Consider the following 13,328-nt stretch of genomic DNA (forward strand, 5'->3'; position numbering starts at 1 on the left):
GTTCAGTTGGCTTCAGTCCAGTTGGCTTCACTTGCCCTCAGTTCAGTTGGCTTCAGTCCAGTCTGCTTCACTTGCCCTCAGTTGAGTTGGCTTCAGTCCAGTTGGCTTCACTTGCCCTCACTTCAGTTGGCTTCAGTTCATTTGCCCTCAGTTCAGTTGGCTTCAGTCCAGTTGGCTTCACTTGCCCTCAGTTCAGATGGCTTCATTCCACTTGCCCTCAGTTCAGTTGGCTTCAGTTCATTTGCCCTCAGTTCAGTTGGCTTCAGTCCAGTTGCCTTCTCTTGCCCTCAGTTCAGTTGGCTTCAGTCCAGTTGGCTTCACTTGCCCTCAGTTCAGTTGGCTTCAGTTCATTTGCCCTCAGTTCAGTTGGCTTCAGTCCAGTTGGCTTCACTTGCCCTCAGTTGAGTTGGCTTCAGTCCAGTTGGCTTCACTTGCCCTTAGTTGAGTTGGCTTCAGTCCAGTGGGCTTCACTTGCCCTCAGTTGAGTTTGCGTCAGTCCAGTTGGCTTCACTTGCAGTCAGTTCAGTTGGCTTCATTTCACTTGCCCTCAGTTCAGTTGGCTTCAGTCAGGTTTGCTTCACTTGCCCTCAGTTAGGTTGGCTTCAGTTCATTTGCCCTCAGTTGAGTTGGCTTCAGTCCAGTTGGCTTCACTTGCCCTCATTTCAGTTGGCTTTAGTTCATTTGCCCTCAGTTCAATTGGCTTCAGTTCAGTTTGCTTCACTTGCCCTCAGTTGAGTTGGCTTCAGTCCAGTTGGCTTCACTTGCCCCCAGTTCAGTTGGCTTCAGTTCATTTGCCCTCAGTTGAGTTGGCTTCAGTCCAGTGGGCTTCACTTGCCCTCAGTTCAGTTGGCTTCAGTCCAGTTGGCTTCACTTGCCCTCAGTTCAGTTGGCTTCAGTCCAGTTGGCTTCTCTTGCCCTCAGTTCAGTTGGCTTCAGTTCATTTGCCCTCAGTTCAGTTGGCTTCAGTTCAGTTGGCTTCACTTGCCCTCAGTTGAGTTGGCTTCACTTGCCCTCAGTTCAGTTGGCTTCAGTTCATTTGCCCTCAGTTCACTCGGCTTCAGTCAGGTTGGCTTCACTTGCCCTCAGTTCAGTTGGCTTCAGTTCTTTTGCCCTCAGTTCATTTGTCCTCAGTTCAGTTGGCTTCAAGTCAGTTGGCTTCAGTTCAGTCTCCCTCAGTTGAATTGCCCTCAGTTCAGTTGGCTTCAAATCAGTTTGCTTCAGTTCAGTGTGCTTCAGTTCTCTAATTTTAGTCGCCCCTAGTTCAGTTTGCTTCTCTTGCCCTCAGTTCAGTTGGCTTCACTTACCCTCATTTCAGTTGGCTTCAGTTCAGTCTCCCTCAGTTGAATTGCCCTCAGTCCAGTTGGCTTCAGTTCCCTAATTTTAGTCGCCCTCAGTTCAGTTTGCTTCTCTTTCCCTCAGTTCAGTTGGCATCACTTACCCTCAGTTGGCTTCAGTTCAGTTGCCCTCAGTTGAATTGCCCTCAGTTCAGTTGGTGCGGCACTTCTTTCCCGCATTTCATCACCCCCCCCTCTCTCTTTATCTCACTCTCACTTTATCTACTGTCCTGTCTCTAAAATAAAAGCATAAAAAGCCCAAAACTAACCTTAAATAAAATGTCCATCCATTCAGCCATCATCTATCCTGTTGGCGGTCTCAGGGGGACAGAGTTGATCTCAGCTGTCACTCGGCATGAGGTGAAGCCTGCCCTGGACTGACCGCCAGGCAGTCACAGGGGAACAAGATCAGTGTTATTGAAATGACCGAGGACTGTTCAATGTTTGGAAAAAATAATAATCAATCATCAGACCGCAAGATGGGACGATGCATTGCTGGCTTTTTTATCACTTAAAACAAATATTAACAATTACTGTACTGGAAAAATATACTGTTTGTTATTAAACTGTATGGAACAGAAATTGGGGAAAGTGGGGGGAAAAAAGCTTTTTGGTTCTGTTTTTTTTTAAAGAAATCTGACTTTAATCTCAGAATTCGAACTGTGAGAACAAAAAAAAGTTTTTTGAAAATAATACAATAAAAATGTGAGAAATGGTTAAATAATCTACTCATGGACAATTCTGCTACTTGTCATAAATTATGAATATCAAAAACTGACGTCAGTTTAATCTTAAAATGAGATATATAATTTACATATGTTTTAAATGGTTAATGCACAAAAGGGTGAACCATTTAGCCAGCATCCACTCAGTAAAACACAGAAAACTTGACTTTATCCTGAATTTTTTTTTGAAAATGTAGTTCACTTTAGTGAACCGAAGCGACCAAAGCAACAGCTGAATTCAGTTCTTTCCTGCAGGAGAAAAACATAAACACTGAGTCTGTGCCATGTATGTAACCTCCTGTGTCCTTAAGTGACACTCCTGGTTAAACATTAGGACAAGTGGCTGATTGTGTTTGCCCTCTTGGAGTGGATGTTTGAACCATAGACTGTCACGACATGGGTGCTATTACTGGTATAGATTTGAGTCCTAAAACCAGGAAGTGAGTTTGGAAAGTTTGGAATTATCTATTTTATTTGACTAAGTGCAGTTAGAGAATTAGCTAAACTTTGAAAGAACATTGTGTGATTTTTGTTGTTGTTGTTGTTGTAACCCAAAGCCAGGTTTACATGCACAAAAGAAGTTGAAATGTTTGATTGATTCATCCACAGAGAAACAATATATATGCTGCTACAGTATATATCTATCTATCGCACAGGTGTCAAACTCCAGTCCTGGAGGGCCGGCTTCCTCAGACTTTTAGATGTCTCCCTGCTCTAACACACCTGCTTTACACCAATGTGTTGTCATCAAGCTCTGCAGAAGCCTGATAACGAGTCACTCATTGGATTCAGCTGCATCCGAGCAGGGAGACATCTAACAGTCTGAGGAAGCCGGCCCTTCAGGACTGGAGTTTGACACCCCTGATATCGCGACAAGGTCTGTTTTCTTCCCAATAGCTGGTATTGGTGGTGGCTAACACTCCAGAGCACTTGAGGTCCACCACAGCATGTCAAACCTCTAAAGCCAAAAAACAAGTCCCCCCCCCTTCCCCCTACAAAGAACAGACCCAAACTTCAGGGATTAAACCTCACTGTGTTCACCTTTACCTGTAGAGACACAGATGAAACTTTTGTATCACTGTATGTAGTGCTTTTCTTGTTTTTAGTGCTACCTGCTTCTGGGACCTTACCAAGGGATTAATAAAGTTCCTATCTGTGGTTCTATTATCTGCCATGCACCACTATGACTTTATTATTTAGTATCTACCTACTTTATTTCCAATTTACTGCACTATAGTTCTGTTTACCACTGCATATGTTTGTTTAATCCAATCACTCTCCACCTACACCTTATTTTTTGTAAATAAACTTTGTACTTAAATCTTGACACTTTATTCTTTTGTTAACACTTTATCGTTGGTTACATTTTTTGTATCGCTGCATTGCCAGTCATTTACTGCTCTGTGTGCCTTCGAATGGCCCACGGGGAAAAATAAAGTTCTTTGCATTGAATTAAATCCATCTAATCCTCTTTGTTTAGAGTTATTGCCAGATTGTGAGTGTAAGGATTGTTTGGATGATTTTTTCTTTTTTTTTTAATTTAACCTTTATTTATCCATCCAGGAAAAGTTCAATTGAGCTGTAGTGGGGATATTGAACAAAACATTTTTAAAAAAGGAGAAACATCTTCCATACAGGTATGCTTCTAGTAATTTAAAGTGACACTGATCTCTACTGGCCTTAAAGAGACATTACATTTTGTTTCAATTGATGAATTGTTGGGCTGGCAGACAGACAGACAGACAGGAAGAACAACTCCCTATTAAGTCTTGACAGGACTTTTTTTTTTAAGTCCTCTACATTTTTTAAAATCTGTAAATGTTTTTTTATTTTTTTTATTTTCTGGACTTGCATTGTCTCCTTTACACTTGAGGTTTTTTCTGCAAACAACTATAACCATGTTTTCAGTGTTACGGCTCAGCGCTATTAACTGAGGTTATAATTCCACAGTTGGAGTTTAAGTTCAGCATTATTAAAGGTGAACGCTGGGAGTAAATGTATCTATTAAATATGCAGAAATTATGTAGCTGTCGTTCACTGGAATGATTTCAGTACAAACACATTTTTTTTAAAGTTGAGCTTGTGACTTATTAAAGTATCAGGCTGAGAATAAGGCTAACAGATATTCAATATCATGAATGAGATTTTGGAGTTTAGTAAGATGAAATGTATTTTAATATGTGAAGCCCTTTGTCTTTATTTTTGCTGATAATTTTGAGTAGATGACTCAAGCCTAGAGATCATATTCAGTCATCTTTATTGTCACAATTATCAGTCTGAAGAACGAGGACAACAGGGAAACTGAACAAATATATTGAGATGTGTGTTTGATTGACAAATGGTTGAACTTTGATGTCATTTCCACTGTACATGAAGGAGATATGACAACATACAATAGCTGATAATAAGTCCAAAGGCATATTGCCAACAGTGTTCTTGTTCTTAGTTGAGGTAAGGTCATGTTTAGTTCATTTGAACTACCAAAGAAAGAAGTGAGATGTAAACACTGCCATTAGCAGGGATTGACAAATGCTATCAACATTTAGCTTATCACTGATTTCAAACATGTCACAAAAAGAAGATTAATTTCTGATCTATATAACTACTATCACTCTAAATTGGAAGGAAATAAAGTTTGGAATTATCTATTTTATTTGACTAAGTGCAGTTAGAGAATTAGTTAAACTTTGAAAGAACATTGTGTGATTTTTGTTGTTGTAACCCAAAGCCAGGTTTACGTGCATAAAAGAAGTTGAAATGTTTGATTGATTCATCCACAGAGAAACAAACCAGGGGAAGGACGAACTTTGTCCTTTCACTTCTGTCCATTAAAGGGGGCGGCTGCTTTTTTGATTTTTCTTTTATCAAACAATCTTACAACAAGTTCCCTTTATGTTCCTTTTGGACATCCTGGAATATTTCCAAGTGGACGGATCAGTAACATCAATGCCACTTGTAGAAGTACTCAACACCAGTTCTTTACTGAGTGAAGGCTAGAGAAATCTCTTTCCATCCACTCTTCCATTCAAATAGCTATGTAAGTTAACAAGCTTGTTTGATAAAAAGTCTTGCAGTAGTCCTGCCGGGGTTTGCAAAGGCATGCGCTGGTGCCTTTGGGTCCTGATGTAAGTCAGATGAGGACATTTCTCCTGGAGGTACCATTGCTGCATTTATTGTAGCCACCTCAACTTATGTACACGAAGGAAGAGCATGTCTCCCACTCGATTTCACCTGAGTTGTTTGCTGCTCTGGCGCGGGGCCCTGCAGGAAGAAAGCAACAGAGGACAGGCACTTGCTGTTTTGTGCTGAAATGAATGGCTAAGTCGGAAGTGGAGGGTTGCAATACGTTTGCTGCGGTACAGGAGGAAGACATTCATTTCACAGGTGCAGAGTGGAGTCCGTGCTGGTTTAAGCATCTCAATCATGGACATACAGGCTGTGTATGCTCCTTATGTGTCCATGCGGAGTTTTCTCTTGGCTTTGTGTGCATAAAAGAAGTACATTGTGTGCCCAGTGGTGATAAATAATACAGAAATGATAACTAGGATTCCAAAGTGCTGTGGTTGTGGAGCAGAGATCACCATGATGAAGTGAAGCAGGTCCATCAGGTAATTCATAGAGCTTTGCACTCCATTTACAACACCTCTCTCTGACTCGCAGATGTTCTCCTGCAGAAGCTGGGTCACTGTCAGGTCGAAGGACCAGAGACCTAAAACATACATTTCATTGGGGTTAAAAAGGTGAGCTTCCATTACACAAGCCACAAATCCTTACATCTATTCAGCTAGGTCAGATAAAGTTGTAAAGGCTGATGTTTTTTTTAAATTATTATTATTTTTTAAAATGTAAATATATGGACCAGGTGCAGCACTTAACAGTCTTTCCATTTACTCATTTTGAACACAGCATTTTATACCATTTAAGTGTGGATGTTGTTTAAATCTTTACATTGCACATGTTTGTCTACTCACCAATGCGTGCTGTGATGACACCCAAAAAGAGCAGGATGATGGAGATGTAGGATTCTGGTGGTGTGCCCGAGGGCATGTTTTCAAAAAGAACAGTGTTATTGGTCCAATGGATTGAGGAACGATCTGGTAGAAGTGGCTGATTACTGCCTCCCCGCAGGGGATATGTGTGTTTCTGCCTTTGACTTGCCATTCCTCCAAGCTCAGTAGAGGAGTTGGGGGTAATAGAGGGTATCAACAAGCTAAGATCCATAGGGCTGCCTGGAGCAAACACAGAGCACACACACAGGAGCAAGCAGCCCAGGTGGAGGCAGCTAGAAATGATGCCTGTATTAACCAGGCCGTAGGTCTTCCTCAGCCTGGTGAACATCACAGTGCCCATCAGCCCAGTGATAGCTGAAACACCCATAAGCAGACTGAGGAGGGAGCCGCTTATGCCCTGAGTGTAGGCATAGCCAGTGGTGATGCAGTCAAATCCAAGGACTGTGGTGTAGAGAAAAGCCAGGCCCATTCCTGCAAGGAACACAGGCTGGCGGTAGTAGGCCCTCCAGCCGTCCTTACAGGTGCTTACCAACCAGCGAAACCTCCGGAAACACAGTGGCAGGTTCGTGATTTCTTTAAGGTTGAGGCTTGTGTTGCAGTTACCTTCTGTTAGAGGTTGAGGTTGTGCTACATCACCTTCATCTGATGAGAGAGAAGAAAGTCATCCATCACTATGGTTTATGAATTTTTCAAAGACTCAATCCATAAGTAAATGGACTTGAGATTATATAGCGCTGATCTAATCTTCTGACTACTGAAAGTGCTTCTTGCCAAGGATTGAACCCTCAACCTTCCAGTTGAGAGACAGCAACTCTACCACTGAGTGACAGCCACTACTACCACTGACTGACACACACTACCAATAGTATTTAAGAGAATTGGTAGCTTGATGGTTGTGCAACTGTGGATTGCGTCTTCATTTTGTTCTTTTAAAGCCCACAGTAGAAGAAAGCTACAAGCTAAGGGAGTACTTCATGTACGTGTGTGTGTGTGTGTAGTATTGTTCAAATTTAAGTTTAAGGTTTAACGTCAGCATCTTTATTTTTGCTGATCTTCTTCCAGAGAACCACATCATATATCGTAACTTAAGTTAGAAGAAGGGGGTTTATGATGTACTCTTCGTTGATTTAGGCCAGCCTTGTAAAATGCTCTGCATTCAGTAGTTGTTTATCAATCTACTGCCAACCACTAGCCAGCAACGATTACATACAGTATTAAAGCCCAATGAACAGCTTTAAACTGTTAATTCTTGAATATAATATATCTACAAGTTTTGATGCTTAAAGATCTTTATACACCTAACAGCATTTTAAAGCATTTAAATGATACAATTTAAGAAAACAGGGTAAGTTTTTGAGATTACAAAGGGAAACAACCCATAGATGAGTTCATACTTTGAGACGTCCTCCTCTCCATCCTCTGAAGATACACCTGAGCCTGATCCACATCCACATCCTCCTCTGCCACTGGTGGTTTGATTGAAAGAGCAGGGACGATGCGGTACACCCGGGACAAGAAGAAGAACTCCACGATAAGAGAAACAAGGTTCCAGCCCAGGATGAAGCCACAGCCAACTACATTGGAGGCCAGGGTCATGACCTGTCCCACAGCTAGTGGGGCCAGGATGTTAGTCACCTGATCTATCCGCCTCATGGTCGCATTCATTCCTTTTGTTAGGATCAGAGACACAGATGTTAATGGGCTTCTACAAGAGGAACTTCAACAAGAGCAGAAGCGGATGACTGCTTGATATTCTCTGAAAGTATTTACCATGCACAAGAAGCAACAAAACTCATGAGAAAAACATGGACTACAAAACCACTATGAAATGTGTGCAACGTGATGCAAGTACATTAACAATAAGTGAATACCCTCACCAGCAAGGTGACCTCTGTTGTAGCCTGTGATAACAACAATCCAGTCCCTCTGAATGGCAATGGTCAATGCTGTACTTGCAAGGTTTGCCACATCTGCCAGGACGATCACCACCGTATAACAAACCACCTTGTGTAAGTTTTGCGATGCAACATGTTACTACGACAGCACAGAGTTGCCACGAACTCAAAAGCAGAGACAACAGGGACACAAAACAGAGGGAACAACAGCGGCAATAACTCTTGTGTGTAATCATGGTAGGAATTCAGTTTGCAGATATGAAAAGAACTTCTTCAAATACGTAGTGTCTACTCACAGTAAGCCATCCATCCCAGATCTGTTCAATCCTTTGCTTATATAAGAACACCAACATGAGCACAATGCTACATATTGTTACTGAGATGTTCTGAATGAAGAGGGATGCATGTGCAACTAGAAAAGGAGCAAGAAAAAACATTTTAGACTCTTATAACATTGATGATATATTCTATAAAACAGGGTTGCCAGCCTTTACAGATGTGTGTCAGTGGATGTTAATCTTGTGCTTTGAATCTAGCAGGCTCTGATAGCTTTTAAATCAAGACTGATTTACACTTCTGACAGCAACTGAATGCAATTTATCACCTACAAGGTTGGTAGCTAAATCAAAAGACTGCTAGGCCCAATGTTGACATTTACTTATAAATGTCCCTATTCTAGGATTAACTGCATGCAAATATTTTCTAAGGGGTCTGATATTATTGTGCATACCTTTATTCCTAGGATTACGATCAACCCAGTCTCCAATCAAAGCTCCAAGTAGGAGCACTGACCCAGCCACTACCAATCCAAACACAGCAGTCAACAGCAGGTTACGGCCGTACAGCTCAATCAGGAACACAGAGATTGCAAAGTGCCACATACGGTCACCCTGTTTAAAAAAAGATTACAAATAAAAGCTCGATAATATGCATTGTTTTGCAAGATTCGGTCACAAAGTTTACAGTAGTTTACCTCGCAGTTATACCGTATATATGTTTCAAACCATCATCTACTTCTTCAGGATATGATCCTTACCCACATTGACAAAGCTCCACTGACATAGATGAGAAACTTGGGACCCTTGAGGTAGATAAGAGCTAAACCTTTAGGGGAAATGTATAAAAATCAAATGAGCACACATTATTTACAGAATGCTGCAAAACACATTACACAAAACCCTGAGTGACTTAATGTTTCAGTTTACCTGGTATACTCGTGGATTGTTTAGCTCTTGCATCCTTGATTTCTCCAGACTCAAACTCGACCACAACCCCGCCACACTGGGAGGCATCTGCTCGCTGGGACATTGCCTGTAGGATAAGATCATAGGTTTGAATTGTTGTACTTGTCCCGCTCTTGTACCACAGTTGATAATGCAGTGTGTTTTTACTGTAGGCTACAACATCACAAAAAATAAAGCTATACAAGTAATGGCTCCTAAGGTAAGATGTCAAAAAACAGTAAGCATGGAAGATAATCAGATTCACTACAGCAGTACTGAAAATAGCATAAGCTTGACACTGAGTGTAGCTCGAACATGCAGCCTTAAACTGACAATGATTTCAGTGCTCTCAAGTCAATGTAAGGTCAATCATCACCTTTTTTTAGATGTAACAATTAATCCTTGCTGTTGCTCCTCGATGATGTATCTTGTGCCATATATTCTACATTAGGATGCTAGTCTTTCCTGAGAGCTGGAATTCAAGCTGTAGTAGTTTGAAAGGCTTAATAACATAACAGTGTACAAGTGCACCATTGAATGAAAGTGCCAGAAAAGCAGAACGGGCAGAGGGACAACAAAGGCAGCCAGCATATTCCATAGCACGTGACACCAGGAGGACAATATCAGCGTCCACCCACACCACAAAAAGCACAACAGTTTAACTCCACTTGTGCGCATGGCCACTGAGGCTCATGCATGCAACAGTCAAGCTCGTACTACTCGCATACATCCACATGCACTGTTGACATGCAAAAAAGTTACATAGAGGACACATCATGCAACACCACATAGCTCCTCAAACATGCAGGTGAGAGGATAGAAAGCAGAACACATCTATCACATCATTGAACAACAACTGAGTTCGGAAATGTCTTTTAAAGGTAATGCATACGTTTACAAGTTGTTTGGGAAAGTTATTGATCACTATGTGACCAATGGGGTTTAAAAAAATAAATAAAAAAAATCAACACAAGATCAAAAATGAAACTTTCCTCAAGTTTACACTTTAAAACTTATATTAAAGTAGCAATGGTTATGGAAAGCAAAGGTGGTGGATTAAGAAAAACTCCCGTGGTTAACTGACAATGGTCAAAGTGTGGTCAGATCTTCACAAACCACAAACTGACTTGATTGGGCTGAAAATTTAGTTAAAGTTATGGTCTGCAGTACATTAAATAAAAGTCAATCTTGACTTTAAGTTTTATGCTCGACTCAAAATTCAGGTTTTTTATTGAAAGCTCTTGTCTTTTTGTGACCTTTCAATCAACTCCAAAGCCCCACCTAAAAGTGACCTCATAGCTCTCTAGACTCCATCACCAGACTTCCCTCCATGTGGAACAAATAACAAATCAAAGACATGTTTTGCTTTGTGAACAAGGTATGTTTGTGCAAACACATAGATGTCAATAATGGTCTTAACATACCGAGGGACAAATAAATCCAGAATTCAGCACTTTTCCAAGATCAGTTTATATTCTGACCAATACAAGACGCTGCACTGATTGGACCAGAAATTGTATTTTTAACGTGCAGGTGGAGCAAGCAGCACACAATAGCTAAAAACAAGATTGAGAAAGCTCTCTACTGGCTTCCACTCAAGAAATGTACACAGAAGTAAATCAATGTGTAAAATAAATCAATGAGGGCAACAGAAAACAAACATGAACACAGGAAATGAATTGTTGCCTTCCTTTAATCGAATATAACACAAACCTCATTTCCACTTCTTGGACTCCGTATCCAGTTGTTAATCTCAAGGATATTGTCCTGCGTTGATTTGATCTGGCAAACAGGGTTTACATTTCTTTACCAATACAAATACAATCATGCAAAGTGAGACAAAATGAAAATGTTTTTATTAGCAAATACACTGAAGATAAATCCGCTACTGTGAATATGCTATACTGGTAATTCTGCTGTCTTTACAATAAACTCGTGGGCATCATCAAAGTCACTGAAACTCATTTGAATAATCTTACTTTTGGCCTTGTTACAAAATGAAACTGAACTGTACAATATAATTAAGTGACAGAATTTTCTTTCAAGATTTAATTATGAAGATGCTGAATACAAAACGCTTCATGTACAAAGTAAGACATTTGAAGACCAACAACATCTACAAATTCTATTCTATTGTAGCAATTCTTTTTTTATTGTTTTGTAAAGACTGATACATTTCATAGGTAATTGTAATTAAGTAATTGTAACAGGTTTCTATCAAAACTCAAGCTGCAAAAAAGCCTCTTTAATTGAGCATGTGGACTTTGAACATGTGACTGCTATGTAAGTGTATCATAGTCAAGTAATAGACTTAAAGGAAATGATTGTGTCCGTGGTTTTGTAATATTGTACACAGTTGTCTTGTTGTTATTGAAAAGCCAGCAATTGCAAACAATATATGAAGTAATTTGATGTTTTACTTTATGCAAGATTTCCATGTGCAGGTCTAAGAGAGGTTTCCAAATATTTAGAACAGACATAACCACATCAGATGCACTGCTAGAGAAGTGTACATTTAAATGATCTAAAATAATGTGTGAAATATATCCACCCAACATCTTTAGTTTGACACTTTCTAAAGCTTTCGAAACAATATTGCAAGATAAAAAACTTTTTTTATCTTAAATCAATCAAAAAGTGTTTGAAATGTTTTTACTTCTGAGGATTATAACTGAATAAAAATAAACATATCCCAAAGGCCAAACATAGGGAAAAGATTTTAAAAAAAGAGTATCCAACCACAACTTTAGGTTTATCAGGATTTTCACTGGGATAAAACATGTGAATTGTTAGCTCGATGTCACATTTTACTCCACAAATAAGACCTTGACATTTTTCCAAAATGCAACCACAAAATTACCTATGGCAAGAGTTATTCTTCTAATCACTTGGACAGGCGATGTATGAAACCATCACTAGTTAAGGACATAAACATTTTATTTTAAATAAGGCACAATCCATATCTATAACCTTGGTTCCCCTTTGTGTTTTTTCTCAGATGATCCAAATTGAAGATATAATTTCAAATTCATGCAAAGATACAACAATTAAATGAAGAAAAAAAAAACATTTTCGTTTCTTCAAACAGGAAAAATCCCACCAAAGTTTAAAAGCCACAAAGCACACAGAGATGTTAAAGTAAAAGTAACGACCGTATAGACTCTCTGTTCTTGATGTCTGGGGTTCTTTTCAGTGTTTCATCATGTTCATTTAAACAGATTTTTTGAAAAAGATTATAAATATCAGAATTCATGATGGGGACTTTCTTTTCTCTCCTTCAGATTAATATTTAACATTTATTGTTCAATGAATATTGTTCTTAAGTACCGATAAGTATGACCAGTGAGTATACCAGCTAAATGAGCAGTCTTTTTATGGAAATGGACTTTGAGTGCAAGAGTGAAGGAATTTCAAAAGAATTACAGCCAAGGTCATGTATCATATAAATACAGAATACTTTCAGTGTCATCAGTCTGCTCTCAGATGAATGGAGACATTAAGGACTTAGTATTAAAACAGAGGCATATGCAGAAACAAAAATAATTAACAGTACACAAATGCAGCTGCTTTAATCTATATTTAATCCATTTCCCAAATACACCACACTGTTAACACAACAGGGACCCCATCTGGATAGATGGGTTTACTTCACTAAATGGCTCTAGCCAGCTTCCTCCGAAGCCAGCACTACCTGCTAGGTTTAAAATCTAACTGGATAATCATGTGTGACAGTAACTAATATCACACTTTCCTCTGCGGAAAAAACACCATGTGACTAAGAGCCCACCTTCCCATGATTTGCATTTTTTAAATGTCTTTGCAAAAGAAAGACTGAAACAAAAGTGTTTGCAACAAAGCCATAGGAGTGAAGTCCAAAATCATAATAAGAATTTAGGATTCTAGTTCTACCTATATATCCACCTGCCCAGCAGAGATTTAAGACCCGATACAGAGTGCTCCTCAACTATTGAGCTGAAGGAATACTGATGTAAAGCACATGGCAACAGTCCTTTAAGTTTTAGTTCATAAAAAGACATAATGGATATATATATTACAGACTGAGACATCATGCTTCATTAAAGGATTTTTAAAAAAGAAACAAAAATAAATTATTAAAATTAGGAGAAACCCAGGATTTCCA

General features: G+C 39.5%; 1 protein-coding gene across 1 annotated transcript; it reads right to left on the minus strand.

Annotated features, from left to right (window-relative positions):
* Positions 1-5,508: 5,508 nt before the first annotated feature.
* LOC306823344 (ferroportin) lies at positions 5,509-9,272 on the minus strand (the record flags this gene model as incomplete). The annotated part of the gene is made up of 8 exons (XM_079342803.1): positions 5,509-5,768; positions 6,031-6,711; positions 7,464-7,736; positions 7,947-8,073; positions 8,261-8,376; positions 8,695-8,854; positions 9,001-9,068; positions 9,170-9,272. The coding sequence occupies 8 exons, from the start codon at positions 9,270-9,272 to the stop codon at positions 5,509-5,511; spliced, it is 1,788 nt and encodes a 595-aa protein (XP_079198929.1).
* Positions 9,273-13,328: the final 4,056 nt, after the last annotated feature.

This window comes from Symphodus melops (assembly GCF_947650265.1).
Source record: "Symphodus melops genome assembly, chromosome: 5".
Taxonomy (NCBI): Eukaryota; Metazoa; Chordata; class Actinopteri; order Labriformes; family Labridae; genus Symphodus; species Symphodus melops.